The sequence below is a fragment of the Chaetomium fimeti genome, assembly GCF_033439085.1.
Source record: "Chaetomium fimeti strain CBS 168.71 chromosome Unknown B0H64scaffold_5, whole genome shotgun sequence".
In the NCBI taxonomy this organism is placed as follows: domain Eukaryota; kingdom Fungi; phylum Ascomycota; class Sordariomycetes; order Sordariales; family Chaetomiaceae; genus Chaetomium; species Chaetomium fimeti.
In genome coordinates, this window is record NW_026944333.1 from 731,281 (window position 1) to 755,834 (window position 24,554).

At 57.2% G+C, this 24,554-nt stretch overlaps 10 protein-coding genes across 10 annotated transcripts; 5 read left to right on the forward strand and 5 right to left on the reverse strand.

Annotated features, from left to right (window-relative positions):
- Nucleotides 1-450: 450 nt before the first annotated feature.
- On the forward strand, nucleotides 451-3,239 carry B0H64DRAFT_179013 (uncharacterized protein). The gene is made up of 4 exons (XM_062798882.1): nucleotides 451-1,138; nucleotides 1,184-1,299; nucleotides 1,346-1,430; nucleotides 1,490-3,239. The coding sequence occupies exons 1-4, from the start codon at nucleotides 781-783 to the stop codon at nucleotides 2,953-2,955; spliced, it is 2,025 nt and encodes a 674-aa protein (XP_062657550.1). The 5' UTR covers nucleotides 451-780; the 3' UTR covers nucleotides 2,956-3,239.
- A 283-nt stretch (nucleotides 3,240-3,522) lies between these two features.
- B0H64DRAFT_433290 (uncharacterized protein) lies at nucleotides 3,523-5,009 on the reverse strand (the record flags this gene model as incomplete). Its single annotated transcript, XM_062806039.1, has 1 exon — nucleotides 3,523-5,009. Exon 1 carries the CDS (start codon nucleotides 4,807-4,809, stop codon nucleotides 3,523-3,525), a length of 1,287 nt encoding a protein of 428 aa, XP_062657551.1. The 5' UTR covers nucleotides 4,810-5,009.
- A 199-nt stretch (nucleotides 5,010-5,208) lies between these two features.
- On the forward strand, nucleotides 5,209-9,026 carry B0H64DRAFT_361274 (uncharacterized protein). Its single transcript, XM_062801727.1, has 6 exons — nucleotides 5,209-5,759; nucleotides 5,826-6,470; nucleotides 6,536-7,222; nucleotides 7,280-7,676; nucleotides 7,732-8,305; nucleotides 8,361-9,026. Exons 1-6 carry the CDS (start codon nucleotides 5,398-5,400, stop codon nucleotides 8,825-8,827), a joined length of 3,132 nt encoding a protein of 1,043 aa, XP_062657552.1. The 5' UTR covers nucleotides 5,209-5,397; the 3' UTR covers nucleotides 8,828-9,026.
- A 385-nt stretch (nucleotides 9,027-9,411) lies between these two features.
- Nucleotides 9,412-10,541, forward strand: B0H64DRAFT_462411 (cyclin-like protein; the record flags this gene model as incomplete). Its single annotated transcript, XM_062807548.1, has 2 exons — nucleotides 9,412-9,702; nucleotides 9,792-10,541. The coding sequence occupies exons 1-2, from the start codon at nucleotides 9,478-9,480 to the stop codon at nucleotides 10,539-10,541; spliced, it is 975 nt and encodes a 324-aa protein (XP_062657553.1). The 5' UTR covers nucleotides 9,412-9,477.
- A 150-nt stretch (nucleotides 10,542-10,691) lies between these two features.
- On the reverse strand, nucleotides 10,692-13,178 carry B0H64DRAFT_324633 (P-loop containing nucleoside triphosphate hydrolase protein; the record flags this gene model as incomplete). The annotated part of the gene is made up of 7 exons (XM_062800662.1): nucleotides 10,692-11,381; nucleotides 11,432-12,281; nucleotides 12,335-12,407; nucleotides 12,455-12,509; nucleotides 12,566-12,667; nucleotides 12,739-12,996; nucleotides 13,074-13,178. 7 exons carry the CDS (start codon nucleotides 13,176-13,178, stop codon nucleotides 10,692-10,694), a joined length of 2,133 nt encoding a protein of 710 aa, XP_062657554.1.
- Nucleotides 13,179-14,474: 1,296 nt separating this feature from the next.
- B0H64DRAFT_374877 (uncharacterized protein) lies at nucleotides 14,475-16,377 on the reverse strand (the record flags this gene model as incomplete). Its single annotated transcript, XM_062802378.1, has 4 exons — nucleotides 14,475-15,397; nucleotides 15,475-15,772; nucleotides 15,900-16,207; nucleotides 16,269-16,377. 4 exons carry the CDS (start codon nucleotides 16,375-16,377, stop codon nucleotides 14,475-14,477), a joined length of 1,638 nt encoding a protein of 545 aa, XP_062657555.1.
- A 490-nt stretch (nucleotides 16,378-16,867) lies between these two features.
- B0H64DRAFT_179056 (uncharacterized protein) lies at nucleotides 16,868-19,020 on the forward strand. Its single transcript, XM_062798884.1, has 6 exons — nucleotides 16,868-16,968; nucleotides 17,025-17,316; nucleotides 17,398-17,576; nucleotides 17,639-18,112; nucleotides 18,185-18,250; nucleotides 18,306-19,020. Exons 2-6 carry the CDS (start codon nucleotides 17,069-17,071, stop codon nucleotides 18,959-18,961), a joined length of 1,623 nt encoding a protein of 540 aa, XP_062657556.1. The 5' UTR covers nucleotides 16,868-16,968; nucleotides 17,025-17,068; the 3' UTR covers nucleotides 18,962-19,020.
- Nucleotides 19,021-19,209: 189 nt separating this feature from the next.
- On the reverse strand, nucleotides 19,210-19,925 carry B0H64DRAFT_443131 (uncharacterized protein; the record flags this gene model as incomplete). Its single annotated transcript, XM_062806692.1, has 2 exons — nucleotides 19,210-19,542; nucleotides 19,773-19,925. The coding sequence occupies 2 exons, from the start codon at nucleotides 19,923-19,925 to the stop codon at nucleotides 19,210-19,212; spliced, it is 486 nt and encodes a 161-aa protein (XP_062657557.1).
- A 1,262-nt stretch (nucleotides 19,926-21,187) lies between these two features.
- Nucleotides 21,188-21,672, forward strand: B0H64DRAFT_443132 (uncharacterized protein; the record flags this gene model as incomplete). Its single annotated transcript, XM_062806693.1, has 3 exons — nucleotides 21,188-21,192; nucleotides 21,254-21,367; nucleotides 21,474-21,672. The coding sequence occupies 3 exons, from the start codon at nucleotides 21,188-21,190 to the stop codon at nucleotides 21,670-21,672; spliced, it is 318 nt and encodes a 105-aa protein (XP_062657558.1).
- Nucleotides 21,673-22,984: 1,312 nt separating this feature from the next.
- B0H64DRAFT_374880 (uncharacterized protein) lies at nucleotides 22,985-24,478 on the reverse strand (the record flags this gene model as incomplete). The annotated part of the gene is made up of 8 exons (XM_062802379.1): nucleotides 22,985-22,999; nucleotides 23,050-23,307; nucleotides 23,367-23,497; nucleotides 23,607-23,659; nucleotides 23,861-23,904; nucleotides 24,158-24,163; nucleotides 24,209-24,343; nucleotides 24,395-24,478. The coding sequence occupies 8 exons, from the start codon at nucleotides 24,476-24,478 to the stop codon at nucleotides 22,985-22,987; spliced, it is 726 nt and encodes a 241-aa protein (XP_062657559.1).
- Nucleotides 24,479-24,554: the final 76 nt, after the last annotated feature.

Below are 24,554 nucleotides of genomic sequence, written 5' to 3' on the forward strand. Positions count from 1 at the left end.
GGCACCTGTGCCCGTTCGAGAGAACCAAGCCCCGGCCTGCGAGAACACAAGTGCCTCGACCCGCCTATTTCTGTCGTCCCGCCTTGATGTCTGCGAGACCTGATTTTCCTGGCGGTCATACGACATCTAGGGCACAGTTGAGGGGGGTTTGCCTAGAGTTGAGCGTGCGGCACTCGCGCCTAAAACGATGCCCCCAGGGGGTACACAACCGCCCAGTGCATAGTCACACTCCCCCCTACTCAGTTAGCCGACCGCCACAGTCACTTCTATCAGACCATCGCTGCCACAATCATCAAGCCGATTATTGACCGCCGCTTCGCCGTCACTTGTCACTTTCTGACGGATAACTCGGGCGCCAAAGAGCGGTGGAAGGTTCAAACGCTTCCATCCGCCGTCTAGCGGCCGACTCCCTGCGCCCTGGGACAAAGAAGCTACGTCGAGAACACTCAGCAGAACGGAGACACCGACCAGGGCTGCAGGTTGTCGCATGCCGGTGCTCAGGGAAGAGGAAGGACTGGTCGTGCTCCTTGTCGCAGGTGCACGCCCTTGAGGCCCCCGCCAGCTCGCGAGGGTTGCGCGGAGCTTTGTTGTTTGCGGACTGGAAGGGACATTTGGTTTCCTCCCTTCAGCCCTCCGGGGCTGCAAGTGCTGTCTGACTTGATAACCTGCGTCCTGCGTCCCCCACCTTCTCGTCGGCCCTCCACTCGTTGCCCCTCCCTCCCCACGAGCTGCAGCCATCGCGACAAGTACGCGAGACATCCCCGCCACGTCCTCACCGCCATGGTATCCGTAGCGGCACTTCTTAACCCGGAGCCCCCGCGGGCTCCATTGCCAACGTCCCGCCCCCCTCCGGTTTCACCCTCCCAGCGGACTGTAGCCTTTCGAAGCCAGCCAACTCCCGTCACCCCCTCGATCGAGACGCTCAGAATGACCGAAGATTCCAAGAACGCCCCTCGGTGCACCGCCAGGGCCGTCATGAACTTCCCACCCTTCGAAGTCCTGGACGGGTCTTCGCTCTGCGAGGTTCGCAAGTTTCAAGTGCACCCCTTTGGCTCCATCCAGGAGACCTGCGAGCGGATACCCTACAATAGCGGCAAGAAGGACTTCTTTACCAAGACTGGTAGAGAAGGGTTCGAAGGTGAGGCAGGTCACACCAGGCAGGGCGCAGGACTGACCAAACCAGCCTTCCATTACGACTTCAAGATTCCCGGAGACGACACCAACTACACCGTCATGTGGGATTACTGTGTCGGCCTGGTCCGCATGACATCCTTCTTCAAGTGCCGTGGCTACAGCAAGGTCAGTTTCTCCCTTCTTCCCATGCAGGCACCGCTAACCTGGGTAGACCACGCCCGCAAAAATGCTCAACCTCAACCCGGGTCTCAAGGACATCACCCACAGCATTACCGGTGGCTCCATCAAAGCCCAAGGTTCGTGTTTCTATGACGACTTTTGCGTTTTATCATCCGTACTAACTTTGGGATCGCAGGTTACTGGATGCCATACGCCTGCGCCAGAGCCGTCTGCGCGACATTCTGCTACAAGATCGCCGGCGCTCTCATCCCGCTTTTCGGTCCGGAGTTCCCCTTAGAGTGCATCCCCGAGAACGCCCACGGACACGGCCGCATGGTTATCAGCCCAGATATTGTGGAACAAGCGAGGAATGATGCCATTGCGCTGTTCAGACCGGTCGCGGCCCTCCCTAGTCCGCGACCATCCCGCAGCATTAGCCCCTTGCCATCTCAGCGTTCAGCACGCATTCATGAGTCCTACGACTACCCTTCGGATTACGACCCGCGCCTGCTCCTGAGCCCCTACACCGATACAGACGTCGACTACCGACCGACATCGGGATCCCACGGCCGTCGAATGTGCACGACCATGGCGCCTCTGCGGACCCCAGCGTCAAGACCCCCCCTAGGCCCAGCGCCGGTACCCACGCCGCAGGGTTCACCGGGGTGGGCAGCCGTGAACCGGCCACCCCAACCCCCCGCCCCGTACCACCGTCGCGGCATCTCTCACCTCCACGAGGGGCTCCTAAGCCTCAACGTCCCGGCGACCGCCAACCCCTGGCTGTCCGCCATTCCGCGTTCTCCGACACCAGGTGCCGCAGGTGGCACAAACGACTGGCACCCATCGTACCAACCCCGCTCCGACCACCCCAACCATCCCCCATACCCCGATAACAATTCCCCACCGCCCGTCGCCTCCACCTCCCTACCGGAGCGGGGCGCCACCCTCGCCCCGCTGCGCCTCAAGCGCCGCTACAGCAAGGTCGACGCCACGCCCGACACCCACCACTACCCCCACCCCCACCACAACAACAACAACACCACCACCTACAACAACTACTACAACCTCGCCGCCACCACCTCAGAAGACGACGGCGAATACGACCTCGACTACGACGCCGGCTCCAGCCACGCCGCCAGCCCCGGTGCCAGCGCCAGCGTCAGCCCGCAGTCCGTGGCGGCGGCGCCGCCGCCCACCCCGGTCTGGACCGGCAACAACAGCCAGGGCGCGAACGCGCCGCCCCATCCTCGCACCGCCAAGACCTCGACCACGGTCACCGCCACGGCCACGGTCATGGCTATGGCTCCCAGCCCGGGCGACGCCTCCGAGGAGGAGGACGGTGCTGCTGCGCGGCGCGCGTCGGAGCGCGATGCGGCGCTGATGCTGATGCAGATGCACCTGCGCGGTCGCGGTGGTAGTGGTGGTGTCGGTGATGGGGTTGGGGATGGATTGGGTGGTAAGGGCGACGGTGCCGTTTCTGCGCGGCCGTCGAGCTGGGCGCCGGCGCCTGTTGCTGATGCTGCTGGTGCTGGTGATGCTGGTGATGTTGCTGATGTTGCTGCTGCTGCTGTTCCCGCCGTGGTCAGCGTGAGTCGCGCTTCGCAGCCCGTTGCGGCTGGGCCGACTACGAGGTCGAAGCGGCGGAGGACGTTGGAGCGTTAAAAGGGTGTTTGCCTAGTTGGTGTGGGCGAGATTGGATTGAGGCGCGGTTGGAGTTACTGGCGTTGTGTTTGGTAGAGTGGATGGGCCTTTGGGATAGTACGGCTCGGCGGAGGGTTGGTGCTGGGTACGGTCTTGATTTTGGTGAGTGGTTACGGTGTCTTGTCTCCTTGCTTTGCCTTGGCGTTTACTTTGTATGTTTTCTTTGCTGGTTGGACGGGCGACTGGAAGGGGGCAGTTCAGGGGTTGACGGGTTCTGTTAGGCGCAGGTGAAGGTGCTGGGTTGTGTGTGTATTGCCTTGCATTGCATTGGTGGAAGCGGCGCAAGGTGGCAGTATTGGAGTATGTATGGCGTGCGGTACTTTGTCGGCGTCTGAAAGCGTTGACGTTTCATATCCATAGTCTTGGTTTCCCATAGAGTTGTCCGGAGAGCTTCTTGCCGAGATGCGCTCCGGGGCAGGTTTCCCTTAGGGTCTAGTCTAGTCCTGTTTTTTTTCGTCCTCACAACAACCTCACGTTGGCGGTTTAGTCCTAACTGTTGTCACCCGGGTATCATTCCCTCCTTCCCCCCTATGGACCCCCCGCCGCCTTTTTCTCCTTGAACTCCTTCACCCACCCTTCCGCCCTCGCCTTCGGCACAACAAACACCTTCAACAAGTCATCAACCACTTCCACATTCCCGGTTCCCAACACCTTCAGTAGCGGCACTTTCCTCCCGACCTTGACCAACCCTCCGCTCACAGTCTCCACGTAACACTCCACCCCTGCGGGGCTATACTCCCCGGCCCGGTCCCACGGCAGCGGGAAGACGTAACCAAAGTGCTGCTCCAAGCTCTCCTGCTCATTAAACGCCTTGATGAAGTCGCTCTCCAGATGGCACGGGTACAGCAGCAGCGTGGGGAACACCAGCGCGCTCTCCGGGTCCAGCTCGTCCGGCGACAGCTTGACCTTGGCGTCCTCCATGTCGGGCGGCTTGCTCGTGGTGCGCGTGCGGATCCCGCGCGCCTGCAGCGCCGTCCTGAGCAGCGTCACGCGGCGGCGTTCGTTCGATTCCCGCTGCTCATCGCGCTTGCGTCGTGCTGAGTCCGCCTCCGCGGCCTTGATGATGTCCTGCGCGAGCGCCAGCAGCGGCTTGTTGGACGAGTCGATCTCCAGGCCCCGCGCGCAGGCGTCGTCGGCCTCGGTGAGCTTGTTGACGGCCAGCAGGGCGCGCGCGGAGCGGTAGAGCGCTTTGATGTTGCTGGGGTTGAGGCGGAGGGCGGCGGCGCAGTCGACGGTGCAGGAGCGGTAATTGCGCAGCTCGAGATGGCAGGCGGCCCGGTTGATGTACAGGGTTTCGAGGAGGGCTTGTTCCGACTTTACCTCGGTCGGGTCCTCAGGGACTTCTTCGAGATCTGCCTCGTTGGGCTTAGGGCCGTCCTCCTCCAGATCTACGCCGCCCATGGAGTTGTCCGCGTTGGGGTTGATCGCCACCTGTTCGGCGGCCTTTTGCACCATTTTCTTTCCGCCCTTGGCCCTCCTCAGCTCTTCCGCGGCTAGGACGGCGACCCCCTTGCCGTAAAACTCCTTCGCATCTGCCCAACGTTTCTCCCGGAAACACTCGTTCCCTTGCTCCTTGAAGTTGATCGCGTTCTCGAGAGGGGTGCCATCATAAGCGAGGGCCTGCAGCGCAGCCAGCTCCTCATTGTCCTCGGCTGAGTCCAGCTCCGTCATGAAGAGCGGGTGTTTCTTGAGGTCGGCCACCGTCTCATCGAGGGTCATGCCAGCATTGAGGGTGCGGCCGGGGGGTAACTCCGGGATCATGGATAGAATATCCGGGGTTGAACCCGCGGGTGCCGTGTTCTTTGAATCGCTCATTTTGGAACAATTGTGTGTTTTGAAGCGTGATATGATGATGCGTGAGTTGATGGACCCTTTGAAACAAACTCAACTATGAAGCATAGAGGTTGTTTATGGGCCCTGTTCAACGATCTTGCCTGCTCTTTTCTCCCCTGAATTTTGTTTACTCCAATCCCTGTTCTTTGTTCTTTGTCGGGGTGATATTTTTCTTGTGCCTGTCGTGTGTGTTGGAGGGGTGGCGCGGGGCAGTCAAGCAGTTGAAAATTCAATACCGTTGTTCGATACCGTCACACTGTGTAAATTACATTTTGAGCCATTGCTGCCTGGAAATTCTGTCGATCGCAGTCACGAGATGGCGTGGAGGAAACGCAAACCCCCGCTTCCCCACCTTACAAGGGAGGTCGCGTCTTCCTATGTAAAACACTCCCCACAACGCGTGAAAGACACGGTCCCCAATAAATTAAATTGCATCCCCCCGACGGTTCGGCTTCATCAACCCACGGACATTCCACCAAGCCACAAGCCACAGCTAGGAATTCAACCATCTCACGGCGTTCTCATCCCCCACCATACTGCCAGTTCGACTGAGAAACGCATCTGCACACCATGCAGAGGGTGAAACCCGAGCCGGTGGATGATCCCGGTCTCGGGGTCGTCGGCGATGCAGACAATACGAATAATTCGAGCAATGTAGACAGCATCATTAACCCTAGTTATCTCCAGCAACTTCTTGCTCCAGGGAGCTCGCCTGAGCTTCTTGAGAATGGTGTCAGCATCGGTACACGACTACTTAAAAGCTTGAAGGGGCCACTGGAGGGTGGGGCCACAGAGGCTGCAAGTTCTCAGTGGCTGAAGTCCATCGATGATCTTGAAGCGCTTGCAAAGCCCACACGCACCATCGTTGGTGTAGTGGGTAACACAGGTGCTGGAAAGTCGTCTGTGATCAGTGCGGTGCTTGATGAGGAAAGGTATGTTAACACCCTCGTCTTTTCGAGCTGCGAGTTCCGACCAGAGCCACTCACTTCTCACAACAGACTCCTCCCCACCAACTGCATGAGAGCATGCACCGCCTCCCCGACCGAAATCTCATACAACTACTCCGAAGTCCCTGATGAGTTGTATCGTGCGGAGGTCGACTTCATCACCGCTGATGACTGGATCAAAGATCTCCGCGGTCTTTACAGCGACCTCCTTGACGGTAATGGCGAAATTTCTCGCGAGTGCACGAACCAGGACAGCGATGCCGGCGTTGCATACGCCAAGATTAGGGCTGTCTATCCCAAAATGACCAAGGAGATGATCACCCAGGCGACCCCCGAGGGCCTCGCCAATCAACTGGTTGTCCGACAGGTGCTTGGGACCGTCAAGAAGCTTCGAGCAACCACGGCTGCGAGCCTGTACCGTCAGCTACAAAATTATGTCGACAGCAAGGAGAAGGACACTGAGAAGCGCATGGAGTACTGGCCTTTGATCAAGGTTGTCCGCATCTTCACCAAGGCCTCTGCCCTGGCCACTGGCGCTTGCATTGTCGACCTGCCCGGTGTTCAGGACTCGAACGCGGCTCGTGCAGCCGTCGCAGCCAACTACATGAAGGCGTGTACTGGACTGTGGATTGTCGCCCCTATTACCCGAGCGGTGGATGACAAAACCGCCAAATCGCTTCTTGGCGACTCCTTTAGGTGTGTTCCCCCTCTCCCCGCACACCGTTCTCGGGACTGGTAGGGTTTGCTAACGAGGTGGAAAGACGTCAGTTGAAGTACGATGGCACATATTCCGCCGTGACATTTATCTGCTCCAAGACGGACGATATCTCTGTCACCGAAGCGTCAGAGAGTCTAGGCATCGAAGAGGAAATCTCCGAGTCATGGTCCAGGATCCAAGAGCTCTCGGACGATACTAGGAGACTGAAGTCTGACATGGCCGACCTCAGGGATGAGCGAGATGCTTGCAGTGATCTTGTTGAGAAGATTGAGCATACCTCAGACAAGTGGGAGATCTTGAGCGGCAAACTGGCTGACGGGAGCACCGTGTACCCGCCCCCCAACACCCCCAGCAAGAAGCGCAAGCGGCAGTCCGAACCAAAGGGCAGCCGTAAGAATCGCACCTCCAGTGATCTCGATAGTGACTTCTCCGACACGGACGGCTCAGACTCTAGCGATAAGGAAAACCAAGAGCACGTAGTCGAAGACAGGGAACCACTCACCGAAGATCAGATCGAAGCCAAGCTCGCGTCTCTAAAGGCCGAGAAGAAGGAGGTTCGAGTGAAGAAAAAGGAGGTCGAGGAGAAGATCAAGGTCGTCCGTGAGAAGATCAAGGAGTTTGCTACGGAGAAAGAAATGCTCCTCGCCGAGGTGAAAGCTGTCTGCATCCAGGGCCGGAACGAGTACTCGAGGCGAGCAATCAAGCTGGACTTTGCGATGGGCATCAAAGAGTAAGTGGCCGCGAAGCCAGCTGGGCAGCCGCGGGGCGAGAGCTAACTGCTGTACAGACTCGATCAAGAGAACGCGGCGGAGGAGGATGAAGCCAACTTTGATCCAGAGGCCGACCTTCGGGACTACGACGCGGTCGCCGCATCCCTCCCTGTATTCTGCGTCAGCAGCCGTGCTTTCCAGAAGCTGAGCGGCCGGCTACAAAAGGACGACTTCAACGGCGGCGGCTTCCAGTCACCCGACGATACCGAAATCCCTCAGTTGCAGGCGCATGCTAAGAAACTCACCGAAGCCGGCCGAGCTGCCAATTCTCGGCGATTCCTCAACAACCTCCTGCAGCTACTCAACTCAATGACCATGTGGGCTTCGGACGACGGAACGGGATCGAGCTTATCCAACGCAGACAAGGCAAAGGAGGAAACACGCCTGCGGAAACAACTTCATAAGATGGAGCAGGTCAGCGACCACCCCGCGCCACCATCACCACACCCATTTAACTAACTCCCGACAGGATCTCGAAACGACCCTGGAAGAATGTATCACATCTGTACGAACGGTTTTGGAGGAGAATGTTTTTGAGAACTTTGACAAGTACATACCCGCGGCGGTCGAGGCAGCGCTGCCAACGGCGACGCAATGGGGAGCGCATAGATCGACGGGCGGGTTGCTATGGGCGACATACAAGGCAACGTGCAGGAGGAACGGTATCTTCTCCGGCTCTTCTGGCCCTCGGGACTTCAACGATGAGCTCTTCAGCCCCATCTCGAAGCACCTCGCCAACGGCTGGGAACGTGCCTTCCAACGCCGCCTTCCGCAGGCCCTGGATAGCTTCGCTCGCCACATCAAGACACGCTTGTCGAAGTTCCACCGCGAGGCAACCGAGCGGGCTAGAGAACGGGGCACCCAGTACACCGCCCTGAACATGCTGAATCAACAACTCGGGGCGCATTCGGTTCGCATCTCGGACGTGGGGGCGCTCTCTGTGTCCCTAGCACAGGAACTGCAGCGGGAAGCCAACCGAGCCTTCACGCCCGTCATTCAAGACGAGATGACGCCGGCCTACGAGGGCTGCGTGGCTGAGCGAGGTATGTTCATTTACCACTGTCGGAGGATCGAAGCTGAGCTAACCAACTGCCACAGGTCCCGGCTCCTACATGCGCATGAAGAACCTCATGCTGGCGCACGTCAACGATCATCGCGAGTCTATGTTTCGCGTCGCCACCAATGTGGTACAGGAACAGCTCGAGGAGATGTGCGACAAAATAGGAGAGCAATTGGGGGTCAGTGTCGAAGAGCTGCAGACACGGCTTGCGCGCGACTACCTCGCGGTGCTTATTGGCGTTGATGTTTCTTCTGTTGGCATGGGGCCTTCCCGCGTGGAGCTGATGTTGCGTGGCGAGATGGCGCCGCTGTTGCGCAAGGCTGATCGCTTCTTTGCTGAGCTTTTCCCCGGTCAGGAAGTCAAGTACGCCAAGGACGAGGAGGATGGTGGAGACGACCATGATGATAAGAAGGGGGAGGATGACGACGACTTCGTCAAGAATGAGCCGGAGGGGTCGGCGCAAGACTCCATTACGGCCAAGGGGGAGGGTTGGGATTGGGACTGATGGGCTTTATCTCTTTTTTTTCGGGCCGGGTAAAGAAGGAAAAGGAAGAGGGAGGCAGGGGCAATCCCTTAGCGATGTTTTCCGGCGGTATTTTGCTTGTACGTACGTTAGGTACTTGTGTGCGGGTAAGGTAATTGGGAGGAATCAATGTGAGCAAACCATAGATAATGGCAGTAATATCACTGTAGACTCTTTCTTCAACTATACATACAACGTGATCGTGTCGTCGGACTGTGGCGGGAGGTTGTATCCCCGGACCGCCGTGCTCTTCAACCTCATTCAGCCGTACGCGATCTGGAGTATCAAGAAAGGGTGACGCTGCAAGACATTGTCCAGCCGTTCTTCATTACACGTTCTCAATCGGCAATGCATGTTTCTCGGAGTGAACGAACATATTTTGGCCAGCATCCCTCCGCCAAGAATAGCAGTTGAATCCCACCTTGTTGTCAATAATTTCTTTGGTGTTTTTGGTGTAAGTGGTAGGGAGACCCTAACCCTGACCTTGAGGTGTGTGTGCATGCAAGCACGGCCATTAGTTAACGACGTCGGCTCCAATCGGCCATCGGCTTCGAACAAAAACATCACACTCTTTCCGCCCGGACACTCTCCCACAACCACCTCACCTCTAGTCCCGACAACAAGAACCCACCATGTCGCATATGGCGAACCCGCTGGCCACGCCGGACCAATTATTCCAGCGCCGCTCCTACGGCTCCCTCCCAATCGAACTCCAAGACACCATCTTCTTCGCGACACAATGTCTGACCCAGGCTGCCGGCCTCCTTCTCCAGCTCCCCCAATCCGTCACCGCACAAGCCAATGTCTTGCTGGCAAGGTATTGGCTCGTCGAGTCGATGATGTCCCATGAATTCAGCGTAAGCCATTCTCTCCACCCCCCTTCCACTCTCCTTCCCCTGCCCTCCTCAACACCCCAAACTAACCACCCCCCTCTCCCCCAACCCAGGACGTCTCCGCCGCAATCCTCTACCTCACCGCCAAGCTCTCCCCCCACCCCCGCTCCCCGCGCGACCTCAGCAACGTCTACGCCTACCTCCTCTCGCCCACCACAACGTCACTCTTCCACACGCCCACCACCCCACCACCACCCAACACGCCCGCGGCCCATTACCGCTCCGAAACCGCCTACCAGGCCTTCCACACGCGCCTCCTCACCCTGGAAGCCCGCGCCCTGCACGCCCTCGCCTTCGACACCCACGTCGCGCTGCCCCACGCGCTGGCCGTCACCTACCTGCAGGCGCTGGACTTTTTGGGTCTAGTTGGAAAGAAGAAGGAGGCGCTGGGCGCCCGCGCGGTCGCCTATCTCAATACCGCGCTGCTGTCGCCGCAGATGCTGTACCTGACCAGCCAGCCGCATGCGCTGGCGGTGGCGGCGGTGTATAATGCGGCGCGGGATGCGGGGGCCAAGATGCCCGAGTGTGAGTGGTGGGAGGTGTTTGATGTGGACCGGGAGGAGTTGGGGTTTTTGGTGGTGGGGATGCGGAGTGTGGAGGGGTGGGGGGGGAGGATTAGGGGGGAGTTGAGGGGGATGGGGGTGGAGAGGGGGATGGTGACGAGGGGGGTGGTGGAGGGGGAGTTGAGGAGGAGGGGGGTGGTGGTGGTGGTGGGTGTGGAGGGGGGGAATGGGGAGGATCCGGAGGAGGAGATGGCGCGGAGGATGGATGAGAAGATGGCGGAGATGGAGGCTGATGTTTAGACGGCACTTTGATGGGATTGGAGAGTGATGGGATTTGGTGGGCAAACAGGGGCGGCTACTCTACACTACAGCCTGGCTAACCGCGACAAACTATCTGGAACGATGCTACAGCGCCACTCGCAGGTCTAACAGCCCATTACACGACCCGAATCAACCTTTCATAACCTGCATCGCAGCCTCCAGGCCCTGGATCTCGAGGTTGAGGCGCTCCCGCTCCCGCTTCGTGTTGCCATCCTCGCCGGCAATCATGTCTAGCTGGGTGTCGCTCATGTTCGAAACGAGCTCCGGGTTCAACACCTTCAGGGGGCTGCCGTTGCCATCGAGCAGAAAGTGGTCAATGGCTTGCTGGCAGATGACGTCGACAAATCGCTTGCGCGAGACCTTGTAATAGCTCTCCAAGATGTCGTGGACGTCCTCCTTGGTTTGATCGGAATTGCTCTTGTCCGCCACCATTTGGCCGATTGTGGACTTGTAAATCCCGAAATAATCCGAGCCGCGGTCATCCGATTTGCCGATGAAGGCTTGCGTCAACCGCTCGGCCTTGGACTTCAGAACGTTGTCGCTGAAATAATGGTTGTACGTCCTGGGCCGGCCATGAACCTCGATGTCGAGGAGGAACTGGGCGTGTACCTTGGCCCGAGAATACGCAGCTTGGAGCCTCTCGAGGAGAACCAAACCCCACAACTCTTCTCGTATCCGCTCGTCCGCGATCGTCTCGAGCAGCACCGTCTTGATGAAGTGGTGCGCAACCACAATCACGGTCTCGACGTGAGTCATGACGATGGCCCGCCATTTGGATGTCTGCGCCCGGAAAGTCAAGGCCAGCAGAGCGCCGCCGAACTTTATACAGTTAGCTCCAGGCCTAATGGTCATTTTCGAGGCAGACGTACCGTTCCCAGTTCAGGCCCCCGGCTTTCCTTGTAATACTTTTCGATCTGGTCCATGATGGCCTCGTTCAGAGGCGCAGTGCAGGGCGTATTGTCGCAAATAACCTGCTGAAGCTCGGGGATCGATGCGGTGGAGGCGAGAACAGCGTCTGACGTTTTCTCGTACTCCAGCAGAGTGTCGACGCCATCCTTGCGGGACTCCGTCATGAACTCCCAGGTGTGGCCCTTCTTCCACACCAGGTCGGTGAAACCTTCGTTCAGGTTCATGATTTTCGTTGCGAGCTTCAGCTCGGGCTTGGCGGAGAAGATCGGGTTGCCATCGTATCGACCGTCGAGCGCGTCACGAACGATGCGCTCAAACCGGGCGGCAAGCTTGACCAGGCACTCGCGCTGGCTGGCCGGGCCGTCTCTCGGGGGGCCCATCGACTCGCGTTTCTTGTGGCAGTCCGAAAGCCGCTGCTCCACTTCGGCCCTCTGCTTCGGTAGCTCCCGTCTCGCGAGCTCCATCAGCAGGCCTTGGAGTTCGGCTCGCAGGGCTTGCACGCCGGTGCGGCCAAGCTTGGTCAGCTCCGCCCACAGCGGTTCCGCGAACTTCTCCTTCTCCTTCATCTGGCAGTCCGCGATGCTCAGCGTGTCTTCGTCGGCGCCGCGGTTGCGGACGATGAAGTACCCGAGCTTGAGCGTGTTGCCCTTGACGAGTTGAAGCAGTGTCTGTACGACGGCCTGCTCCGTCACCAGGTCGGCCTTGGTGAGCACGCCGACCGTTCTCACGCCCTCAGGGTCGGCCGTTTTGGCGAACTGCAAGACGCCCTCCGTGGCGCGGTCGGAAAGGCAGCTCAAGACCGCTAGGACGCTGAGGTGATGGTCAGATAAGCATTTGACAAATGACTTCCAAGAGTAACTCACATGGTACGCTCGTTCTCCATGTACCGCCGCACCATGTTCTCGACCTTGGTCCTGTCCGCGTCGGTGGTGATGCCTTTCACGAGTCAGCTTCTGGGCCTCCGACAAGATATTACCACAAACCTTCATCAGTCACTTGGAACAAGCCGGGCACGTCAATGACAGTGAGATGTGGTTTCTGCCGTCGCCTTCGATTAGCTTTCCAGATCTGCAAACCCCATCAAATTCACGAACCTCTGGGCCTGAAATCTCAATCTTCAGAATATCATCACTGAACATGGGTAAAGCGGTATCGTCCTCGGTAGCGCCGGACCGAATTCCCATAACCTTGTTGGCCTGAAAACAACAGTTAGCACCGTCAGCCAGATGGGACAAGCAACCCCAGCAAGCCATCATCAGTCACTCACCTTCTTGATGACACGGGCCAGAGTCTTGCCATCGAAGTCGCTCAGCTCGTTGCGAAATGCCCGCAAGACATCCTTCCGATCCTGGTCGGAATCGCTGTGCGGGATGATGGAGATGACGGTGCTCGCGACCGGGTTGCGGCGGAGGGTGATCTGGGTCGCGTAGCGCGTGCAGAGGCCCTGGCCCCGCGGGAACGAGAAGCCCGTGATGCTCTCCAGCAGCGAGCTCTTGCCGGAGGACTGGCTGCCGACGACGACGATCTGCGCTGCGGTTAGTCTGGGTTCTGGGTCTGGGGGATGTGATGTTTTCTGTTCCGGGTGTCCGTCTATCTCCTTACCTGCGACGTGGGAATGTCGACGCCGATCTCGCGGAGCTTGTCTTGCTTCTCGAGGTAGATGTGGTTGCCGAGGCCGTCGATCGGCTCTGTCTTGATCTTGCCCATATTTTGTGAGAGTTTGAGGTGCCTGCTGGGTTTGGTTGCTGATGCTTGGGGCCGAGGGAGAGAAGGAAGCGGTTGCGGGAGTCTTCAGAGAGGCGGCGAGAAGAGGAGCGGATGAGCATATTTTCAACCAAGCCCGGGAACCTTTGGAAACCAAACATGCGAAAAGGCCTCCGGTCGTTTGCTAATGTCGCGGGATCGGGAAGGTACACGAGTTTGTTCGAATCGCCCTCTTGGATAACGGGATCTCACAGTCATGGATGTCTTCGCCGGCCGCGATTCGACAACCGAAACAAACAGACAAGTGAGCCAGCCATTTAATGACTCAATGAACATTTATAAGCCGCACCTTCCTCTTCTAGCCCGACTTTCTCTGAATTACACTGGCTAGGTACTTTCGAGACACTGAGGCCTACGACGGTCGCGCAAGTAACCGTCTCAGCCCTTCCGCTGGCGTCTAGCAAACGGATTCTCATTTTCTCGTTGGCTGGTCACACGGAACCCCCCTTTGGCGATATCATCCCGTCCCCAAAAAGCATACGGAGGCCATGGAAGACTTTTTGCATTAGCAAACTTCATTCCAGAGTACCAGCCAAGTCTGTTCTGGGAACTGAGGGATGCGTTCGAAATAGGGGCAGCCCCTGCGGCTTAGACCCTTCCTCACACATAACTACCTTTTCGGCTCCCGACAATCACATACGACCATACCTACTTGAAAGTACGGGATCCCGTCCGCTCTCCCCTAGTCAAACAAGTAAGGGCTGAACCAGTAGTTGGGTCGGTGACGACCAGCGAATCCTCAGTGTTGTATGTTTTTGACCTTTTTACCTTTTTCGAGTTTCATCCTAGCCTACCCCTAGCAACAACTATAAAAGAATATAAATACATATATACGCTATATAGATAATACTTAACTAGCTCCATTAGCTCTATATACGTATCTACATCGCCCCTCGCTCCCAATTCAATACAATATAGACTCAACTAACCTTCGAAGCTATCACATACGACCATACCTACTTGAAAATACGGGATCCCGTCCGCTCTCCCCGAGTCAAACAAGTAAGGGCCAGACTAGTAGTTGGGTCGGTGACGACCAGCGAATCCCTGGTGTTGTATGTTTTTGACTTTTTCCTCCGATCCACACCCCCCACCCAATCCCCACAGTCCCCGACAACACGGCACACACAACACACACATACGGAGGAGGGGGAGAGACAGAGGAGGAAAAGAAAGAGAACAAGAGAGGAGGAGCAGGAGGAGGGAGAGAGACAGACAGACACCCTCCCAGCCTCCTCCTCAACTCTCAAACGGCCACCCCCTCACAAACTCCCCCTCCGCAACCTCATCCCCCCCAAAACACTGCTCCGCCATCTCGTCCCGCACGTACGTCAGCAGCGCCCTGGTCTCCTCATACGCCTCATGTTCCACGAGGCCGTTCTCAGGCCACCGGTCGCCGAGCTGTGCCTTGGCCTGCACCACCAGCCCCGCGCCCCGGTCGGCCTCGTCCGTGGCACGCCGTATCCGCGCTGCCTCTTGTTCCGACAGCGTGACGGGGAAATCCGCGCCCGCGTCCGCCGGCCACGCATCGCGGAGGTCTAGTATAAGTACGGCGAGGTGCGCTTCGCCGGCCTCGTACGCGCGCCGCGCGGCCTGGAGGATGTGGCCCGCTGTGGTATCCTGGAACTTGATGGTGTGGTACTGCGCCGGGTTCCGGCTGCGCAAGAGGCCGCGCCAGGCGATCATCAGCGCGCGGTCGATGTATGCGGCGACCATGGCCGCTTTTTCTTCCTCGGGTACCCCGGTTGTGTCGAGCGGCGCGGGTTTGGAGAGGTCGTCGCCGATCTCCGGGCCGTCGTACTCAAGAAAGGAGGGGTCCATGGTATGGTCGAAGAGGGGGGCTGCTTGGGTGGAATGCCAGTCGATGATGGCGGTGATCTGGGTCGGCTCGGAGGGGTTGACGAAGATGTTCTCGGCGTGTAGGTCGTCGTGCCACAGCCGGCTAGGAAGTATGTCTTGAAGCTCTGCGTCGGATTCTTGCGGCAAAACGTGATCTAGAACTTGGAGATACGCCGCGAGGGCCGACAGCTTGTTTGAGGGCGAAGGCTGGTATAGACCAGGGCCTGTGAGCATGGCCCACTGTGGTACACGCTGGGGGAGATTATGCACTGCCGCTTGCTCCCTGACCCCGATGGCTCTGCGGTATTCCAATGCCGAACCCCCTGGTTTTGGGCCATGTTAGTAAAACGCGCAGTACATAATAGCTTGGTGTTCCAAACCGGCATCCGCGTTGGCTTACATGGGCCTCTATCACACTCCAACCCTTTTCGACCAGCATCGCACCAATCCCTTCCAACGGTTGGGCCAATGGCAAATTGTGTGCCCCCGATTGGGATTGACCGCCCGCTTGGAAGATCATTTGCATAGTAGAGCCCGCCATACCCCGGGAGAGGGTTGGCAAGCCAGGCATTCGTGAAGCGGAAAACTTGGCGAAGCAGCTTGGACTTGTCTGGGGCTCCCAGGCTATTCCAAACTCGGCCCAATGGTACGCCTTCTGCCTTCTCCATGATGATGTACTCGGCACCAACAGAATTAGTCTCGGAGTGAGAGTTCCAAGCCAAAACTTTAGGGGTTGGGGTTGAGAGAACGGTGCGCATCTATGAATTCGATCGGTTAAACGGTGCATAAAACGAGGGGAGCATCGGGATCTTGTGGGGTACCCACGAAGTCCATGGTGGCCACTTCACTAGCAGTGGTGTAATGGGGAAGGCCGGCGTTTGGATTCGGGACCTTTCCAATGACCTCCCGACCGTCATCCATACGGAATATGTAGGCTTTGTTGTAGAGGCCGTCGGGGCATTTTTGTACGTGCACGCAGCGGTCAGCGCCAATGGAGGCGGCGGCGGCCCGCGCCAGCCTACTCATGCTGAAGCGCACTGTGCGCTGGGCCATCTGGCGGTTCTCATCATACAGGAACCGGCCACGGGTGAAAGTAAACAAACCCTCATCGCTGTCCCAATCAGGTGTTGTATCTGCGTCACGAGTGTGAACCGGCGGTCCCAACACAGAACATGCTACCGGAGGATGACGTACTATTTACAGGCGTCGTCGTCGTCGTCGTGTAATGGCAGGCTAGAGGCAACTGAGTGGCCCTCGCCGAGTTGCAACATTTGGCGAATGGTGCCCTCAGCAGGCGGTGCATTGTTCTCTCGAGGGTTGTGAGAACGGCACGTGAACGGGGTCCTGCTGAATGATCCCCAACCCAACTCCCCAACTCTCCAATCCCCCACTTCTCAATTTTTGCGTGCCTGGCGTGCCTGGCCGCTCGCGTGGCACTCTTGATGGAAGTTGATCCATGTCGTCGAGAAGGAAGTCGCGGTCGCACCCACTGGGTTTAGCGCCTTTCCTGATCAAGACTACTCCCAAGGCGGATATAAGCGTGGCGATCAGGACCTGCCAAGCTCCAGCCTTGCTGCATGCAACACAATCGGGGCACCCAAGACTGGCGCAGCCCTCTCTTGCACTTTTCTTCCTAAACCGAATTTAGATTAGCAGCCCAGAGAGACTTCAGCTTGTCCAACGGTGCCCACCAAGCTTACTCCCATATCGGACGAGAGATGAACCGCCCAACCACCATTTTCCTCGGTGAGGCTCTGCTTTGGCGTGCCTTCAATTTAGGCGAATACCAAAAATATCGTTCGCGCCGCCCTGGCAGATGTGGCTGCCCACCCAATGTATACTAGACTATAACTACCTTATGTATGACCCTCAAATGAGAAGTTAACCCTCGTCGGTAACTTGGTCTCTTCCTCTTCGCCGATGCGTGCAGCGTCAGTGACCACTGATCAGTCCAACACTCCAACACAGCATCTACGGATTCCACACTCTACAAGATGCGATTCACGCCCATTATTGCAGCCGTGGTGGCCGGCCTTGTTGGCACCTGCATGTGCGAAGAAGTTGAAGTCGCGGGCTATTCGGACCTAGCCAGCGACTTGTCTGCGCCTCTGTCAGATATGAGCGATACGTCTCCAAACTTGATGAGGAACATCTTCAGTCGGCAGAGGCAGTGGTGCACCGCAGGGTCTCCCTACGTGATTTGCCCAACCCCGAGGACATGCTGCAACGCGAGAGACAACTGGTGGGTAGTTAATCTGAATCGGTCCCAAGTAGAGTCTGCCATATCTCAATACTAATCTATTTCTGTTTCTGCCGCGTCTAGTACACCGCGTGGGTGTTGCCCCAAAACTGCTCAGACGTGCGGCGGAAGACTCTGTACCGAGTCCGGTGCTATTTGCTGTGGGAATTCTGCCTGCAGGCCAGGCGCAAGCTGCAAGGTCTCTGCTGGAGGGCAAAGTGTCTGCTGCAGGAGTGCCACTGATGTAGCATGCAATGGCTTCTGTACGAGCACCCCGCCTGTCAACACGCTCCTAGGTATTGCTCTAACATGTACAAATCACCAGGCTGCCCAGCAGGCTCCACCTGCGTCGCGGGTGGGCTATGCCGGAGGACGCGGACATCCATCTCGAGAACGACGCGGACGTCGACGCGGACGTCAACCTCTCGGTCTACATCCACTTCTCGGTCCACTATAACGGCACGATCTACTATTACCCGCAGCGCAGCAACCACAGTCCGCTCTACGGTTGCTTCTACCAAAACAAGGACTACTGAAAAGTGCGGCCCAACTGGTTTATCTGGTAGGGCCACCGGTGGGTGGGACTATATCAAGGTACAGGGTGAGGCCAACTGCGTTCCGGTGCTCGACTTCTATTGCGTCGACGATCTGTTCGATCAGATGTGCACCAGTATGTGCCAAGGTATCCGCGACCAACGGAATATCAACCCCCAGAATGTTCTAAGCGACCGGGCCATTCTGTTGCACAGACGCATGGGACGGAACGAGGCAGCCGCCTGCCGAACTATGGGTTGCGCACGTAGGTCCCCCTACAAACCAGGTGTATTCATGACACCGCCTTCCCCGAGCTGGGCTGACCAATTTCATACAGAGCGCCGAACTTACAGCAATCTCTACCAACGATACTTTTCCATGCAATGCGACGAGTTCCCACCAGGTACGTTTGCCCAAGCATATCACACAGCTCTTTGAGACACTAACCCCCCCTCCAGCATCCTCCATGGAAGGCGGCGGCCCAACCGTGACCTGCATCTCCTGGTACCAAAACAACCTCGGCGGCGTCTTCCTCCGCCAGTTCTACGACGACCTGAACCTCCAACAAGGCCAGCCGTACATCATCCGCATGGACACGTGCAACTTCCCCAAGACCCCCGTCAGCTACCCTCAAGGCTCCGAGCCCCAGCCCCACCCCCGGCGCCAAGCCGACAACGGCGGCGAACAGACGACGGTCAAAGCCGCGCACGACCCCCTCTGGGTGCGCGACCCGCGCACCAAATCCGAGGGCTACATGCTCATGCCGCTGGAGGCGAGCGGGCCGGGTACCTACAACGCGACGCTGTCGCTGTCGAACCTGGACCGCCTGGAGGACGTGTCCATCCTGGACGGTGCGGGCGGTGTCGTGTGGAACAGTACGGGCGGCGCGCCGTTTGCCAACGGCCGGAGGAGTCTGCAGTATAAGGTCCAGGACGATACCCAGGACCTGTTTGTCGCGGCGGGTGCGGCTACGAGCGTGTCGGTGAGCGCGGCGTTTACGGCGACTAGTGTGCCGCGGGCTACGGCTTCGCCGTCGTCGGCGGTGAGGGGGAGAGGGGGGGTGGGTGTTGCGGGTCTGCTGGTTGGTGTTGTGGTTGGGGTTATGTGGGTTTGAGGGGGTTTCGAGAAGGGTATTTGTCGTTTTGAGATGAGTGGTTTAGAAGCCGTAGATTCTAGGATGTAAGTCTCCCAACAGAATTTTGTGCATGATAAGGCTACGGATTACTCGGTTTTCATGTTTGTAGAAAGCCAAACTTGATTATTACTAGTTGATCAGGGGTAAAGACTGTGTCCATCTGAGACAATGCAAAGAAACCGAGTCCGGGGAGAGATTGACTCTCCCAGTCCTCCCCAACATAGCCGCTACGAAGGGAGGTAATACTTGTCGGTGAAATACCACCCCACTTTGAAAATCGTCCGCGTGTATGTCAGCGACTGCCTGAGCGTGAGGGCGCCTGCTATGGTGTTGGGGTCCTTAGCGAAGAAAGTCTCAAACGTCTCGGTGGCCGTGGCGCCTAGCCGGATGCCAATGTCGAGCATCTGGTATAGGAAGACCAGGAACGACTTCTTCTTCTTCGCGTTCTTGAAGTACTCCTCACTCGAGATTCCGACCCGCAGGTACGAGTCGACGCAGGTCACCACGCAGCTGATTATGACATTGATCTGCTTGCTTAGCTGTTCGCTGAGGCGGTAGCTCTGTTGCTACCGAGGGCGCTCTCTCCGAGGGTGCTCCCTCCGAGGCCGGGCTGCCAAACTGACAGAACGGCAAAGCCAAGGATTTCGAGGTGGAGCTGTTCGAGACGGTCGTCAGCAGCATGTCGAGGAGCGAGAAACCGATTTTCTTACACCTGTAGTCGGGATAAACGAAGACGTTGATTTAAAAGCTCGATGACAACACCAAGGTCATAAAGATCCTTCGCGCGTACTGCTGGCGCAGACTTTGCCGCCTTGTCCTCTCCATGTGGACTGTCGTTATCCGTGATAATGAACAGCCTTCGGGAGCCAAAGTTTGCTGCGTTGGTGGTGAACACCTGATTGGCGCAGAAGAGCACATTGGCCATAGACGCAGGTTCCTTCATCGCCGGGACTAGCACTTCGTCTGTCTTCCCCTTCCTCCGCCAATTCCTTCAGGTTCTTGACGTCCTCAGCAGCGGGGACATTGATTTTGGCGGTCGGGAGGGAGGCAGGTCCGGCACTATGAACACCGTCAGTATGGAATGCTGTGGCCGATCAGCGAGGAGTCCTCATCGTACTGGTGGTGGTTTGTGTCTGTTTCCTTGTGTCTGGCAGAGATCTTGGCAGTGATTCTGTAACGGCAGCAGCATCGCAAGGTCAGAAAATCGTTGTGTGGCGAGGCTCGATGTGGTGGATAGGTAACTCAAGGGGGTTTGGGTTGTTCCTTGTGTTGGTATTCGGGATTGTGATGTCGAAGAGAGTTGACAAGTCGTGTTTTGGGGAAGTTGAGTGAGAGAAAACCTGTTGAGATGATTATTCAAAGCAGTGGTGGAAACGATGCTCTTCTGTCCTGGTTTCTTTCGTTCCTATTTCTTGTTTTCTTCCTATTTCCTCTTCCCTTCTAAAATACCTCCTCTTCCCTCCCTACTTCCTCTTTCCTTTGTTGGCTCCTTGGTGAAGCCAGACTTTCCCGGTTGCTTCGGAGTTCTTAAATTGCAACTATGCGCCAGCTCCCAGATTGCGAATCGGATTCTTTATTTGACAAACGCCATCAAAAAGAACATCGGCTCTGACATTGTTAAGTCCCTCTAGTCCAATACTAAACCCAATTGGATGGATCTTCTTTTTTTCTCGTTTCTTATCTCTTCCTCCGGCAGGTGCTGAGACGCGCAACGCATCTCGAGGCGCGTCGCGCAGGCTACAGCCCATACGCGAGACTTGACCGAAGCTATCCGCCCCCCATGCGGGGACCGCTGCCGAGACCAAGATGATCGTAAGTCGATGCTCTTTGGTGCTCAATCATGAAGTACATTGGCTAATGCCCGAGGTAGCGGCGCCGAGCCCGTAAACGCGCCCAGAGGCCGAAAAAGTCCAAGGCAAGGGCGGCCGAAGCCGCTGCTGCCTCTCGGGCCGCTAAGACCCCATCGTCCCATGCCGACACCACCGCCGCTCCGGCCACGGCGAGCGGGAAGCGTTCAAGGCGAAACGGAGACCACCCCGCCGACGCTTAGCCGCTGTTGCTGCTCGGGCCGCCGATGCCCCGGCCACCGCCGCCAAGACCCCCGTACCCCCGCCCCTTGCCGCCGACGCCGTCACGGCCACCACCACCCCGAAGCCACTCCGGCCGTGGCCTCCTCTCCCATCTCACAAGTGGTGGTGAAACAAGATGAAGTAAGTTCACTTTGCACCAAGGAACTTTAGGTAACTTGCTAACACGGCGCGCCAGATAAAGACAGAGGAGTAGTTGTGCCGCGTCCGCCGCCGCCACCAAGACCCCGTCTGCCGGCACCACCGCCAACCGCCGCCCCGGCCAGACAGCCCGCCCCTGGGTCGGGATAAGAACGATGTAAGTTCACGCTGCGCTGCAAACTTCCCTTGCTAACATAGCGCTGTGGAGGACCACCAATGATGAGTTCTTTTGGGGGGTGTCATCCTGGGTCGTGGTACGGTAGTAAAGACCACCCCTCCGACGTGGAACCGCCGCTGAGCGCGAAAGCCGTGACATGGAAGCCGCCACCGGGTGATCAAGAGGAGCAGGCCAAGGCTTGGTATGACGAACCCACCCGAGCTCGCAGTCGGTTACTCGAGACCGAGAATCTGCGCCTCAAGAAGCTCTTGCGAGAGCATGGTATCTCCTGGAACCCCTGGTGAGCTGGGAGGAACACATCGACCACCTCGATGCCTGCGGAGAGGTATCGGGTAACCTGATGGTGCACCTCACGTGGAAAAATGGGCACAAAACACAACATTCCACGAAAGTCATCTATCAAAGATGTCCACAGAAGGTATGTTAGACTATAGCAGGGCTGCTTTGACAAAAGCTTACCGGCAATGTTGCAGTTCTACGAGCAGCACGTAAGGATCATCAAACGAGTCTGACGCGGACTCGTTATAACGCCGGAGGTCCATGTCCCCGACGATTCGATTTCTTGCTCTTCGCACGCATTTTCCACACAGCAGGCCTGATTAAACAGCTACATCTTTTGGGCGGACTCGGTGTTGAGCTTCGCATTCCTCGGGAAAATATATCCAATTTCCCTTCAACGTTTGTATTGGTACCAGAGTGCAGGTTACATTTCGGATCTATGGATGCGAGTGAGTTCACCAAGCGGATGCTGACCCGGTATGGCCTCTTCTGTTTTTGTACGAAGTACGAATAGAGATAACTAATTTTGAATTCGTAGTTGATCCTTCAGTCGGCAAGGCGAGGAATCAATTCTCCGGGGGAAAATTCCCGCATTTCCGTCTCTTTTCAACGCGCGACACTGTTCCATGCGTTGGCCAGTCTGGTGGCCATGACGCACCCACAACGCCCCCTGGCAGCTTCCACGTTGCCAGATCCTCGAGCACGACCCCTGACCCGAGATTCCCCAGGCTAGAGACAGCCCGCCCGTGAGGGCCTTATCGACCGGCTGGTTGAATCTATGCCCCGTCGGCTGGCTGCAGTTCAGAAGGCTGGGGGTTGGTATACTACCTCACTATTGAAGCCCTGTTAAAGAGCTTCATTTTCCTGTATTTAGCATGCGAATTGCAGCAGTTTTGACCGAGTTGCGGGGAGTTGAATGTGGGTGGTGGTGGTGCGGGTGGGTGCCAAGATGGAAGTGTGAGAGTGTCAGCACGAAAAGCAAAGCTCTCTTCCCGGCGAAGTAGATGAGGAGCGAGCATAGAGGACATGAAAGACAGCGAGTTTTCAATCATGATCTATAACTTGGTGCATACATAAGGATCAGCCAAATGAAAACCGAACCGACGATCACCAGTGGATCGAAACCGACCCGTGTCACCGGCCGTTAGGGACCAGCACTATAGAAACTCTTTATGGTGCTCAGGATAGCATCACTAGAGCCGTGGGCAATGATGGGAGACAGCAGTCACGAGTTATTACGATATGAAGAGCGCAAATTGTTCAAATTGTTTTTTTTAAAAAAAAAAGAAAGCAAGCACACCCCCCAACACACCCTAACTAATCCATGATGATCTGTGGTACTATGTTAGTAGGAGGAGAGTTATAACGTGAAGTGAACTTACATCTTCTCCAGCCTTGCCCCGAAGGGCGGGAGGAAGAGAGGAGGCCCGAGGCTGGGCGGCGGCGGCGGCGGCGGCGGGGGTGGGGGGGGGAGTGGTGGCGGCGGTGGTGGCGGCGGTGGTGGCAGCGGCGGTGGTGGTAGCGGCGGGCGTGGTGGTGGTGGCGGTGGTGGTGGTGGTGGCCGGGGCGGCCGCGGCTTTCTCTGCCGCTTTCGCGGCGTTCTTTTTGGCCCGTTGGGCCACCTTCCTGGCCCGCCTGCGCTAGGTACCTCGAGTGTTAATTTACGGAGCAACAAATAGGTCGAGCAACATCTACTTACAGCCTGTTGGTTTTGTTTGGGCTGGGAGGCCCGGACAAAGGATGCGGCGGCGGCGGCGGCGGCGGCAGCGGCGGCGGCAACGCGGGGGGAGGCCCCGGCGACCGACACCAACCCGAACCGGGTGTTCGACACTATGCAACACTGTCAATATAATACACTCCAGCCGATCAGCAATGAGAGCTTATCCTACTCTTGATTTGGTTTGTCTGTTTCCTCGTTAGATAATGGCAAAACAAATACCGATCAGGATGTGGCAGACATACTTGACAGGGGCGAAGATCTGGTGCGATGATCTGTGTTTATAACAGTATCAGCAAAGTGAAAACAGGTAAATTCCGCAGCAAAGCTCAGGGTGGTGGTCGATGGACAGGTACCTACGAGGGTGATCTTGATGCGCGACAGAGAAAAAAAGAAAGGAAGAGAAGAGAAGGTGAAATTTTCGACAGTAGATATATTACCATGGCCCCACGATGAATTGTGCGCGTCCAACTTACTCGCGAGGGAAGGAGTTGTTCAGGCTCCCTAGGGAGGAGTGAACCTGGACTCCCGGAGTTCCGGCCGGACATGGAGTGAAGCAGGCACGGCCACGACATCGACTTCCGACTAGACGACGTCATTCTCAACAGGGCCGCCGCAAGTGATTCATGTCTGCTAAACTGTTGACGAGACTGTCTCTATCTACTGATATTGGAGGGCGGTAAAATGACTCGGTGGCCGAGTAAAGGGGGTCGTTTTCGGCTTGTACCGGTCCAGTGTCTCTGTTAGGTAGAACGGAACCAAGCCAGACTCACGCCATGCTTTAGGGGGGGTCTTCAGCATGGTCTTTATTTCTTTTTCCACACTTGCAGAAACGACCCCTTTTCGCGGTAGCTGTGACCACGGCCCTCTAGCCAGAGGGCTACTGCTACCTCCTTTTCGAAGTCGATCTTGCCGTTAAAGAATTTGATAACTTTGGCGTGCGTGTCGACGCCCCATGCCTGATGGGAGGGGTTTGTTTGTGTGCGAATTAAGAATGGGTAGGTGCGTACGGATCTAGAAGGCAACACCACCTCGGCGAAGGAGGGATCAATGGTATCTAGAAGGAATGATCCGGATGTTGCAGTGGTGGCCATGATGATTTTCCTCTAAGGAAGGGGGGATATAGAAGTAGGAAAGAACTACTCGGAGATGACGGCCGCAGTCATGGCA

Bases quoted from the DNA above. Each gene is read 5' to 3' on its own strand.
- B0H64DRAFT_361274 (XM_062801727.1), top strand. From the start codon at position 5,398: ATGCAGAGGGTGAAACCCGAGCCGGTGGATGATCCCGGTCTCGGGGTC. The intron at 5,760-5,825 runs GTATGTTAACAC...TTCTCACAACAG, and splicing joins GCGGTGCTTGATGAGGAAAG to ACTCCTCCCCACCAACTGCA. The intron at 6,471-6,535 runs GTGTGTTCCCCC...CGAGGTGGAAAG, and splicing joins CTTCTTGGCGACTCCTTTAG to ACGTCAGTTGAAGTACGATG.
- B0H64DRAFT_179056 (XM_062798884.1), top strand. From the start codon at position 17,069: ATGCGATTCACGCCCATTATTGCAGCCGTGGTGGCCGGCCTTGTTGGC. The intron at 17,577-17,638 runs GTACGAGCACCC...ACAAATCACCAG, and splicing joins TGTAGCATGCAATGGCTTCT to GCTGCCCAGCAGGCTCCACC. The intron at 18,113-18,184 runs GTAGGTCCCCCT...AATTTCATACAG, and splicing joins CCGAACTATGGGTTGCGCAC to AGCGCCGAACTTACAGCAAT.
- B0H64DRAFT_179013 (XM_062798882.1), top strand. From the start codon at position 781: ATGGTATCCGTAGCGGCACTTCTTAACCCGGAGCCCCCGCGGGCTCCA. The intron at 1,139-1,183 runs GTGAGGCAGGTC...TGACCAAACCAG, and splicing joins TGGTAGAGAAGGGTTCGAAG to CCTTCCATTACGACTTCAAG. The intron at 1,300-1,345 runs GTCAGTTTCTCC...TAACCTGGGTAG, and splicing joins AGTGCCGTGGCTACAGCAAG to ACCACGCCCGCAAAAATGCT.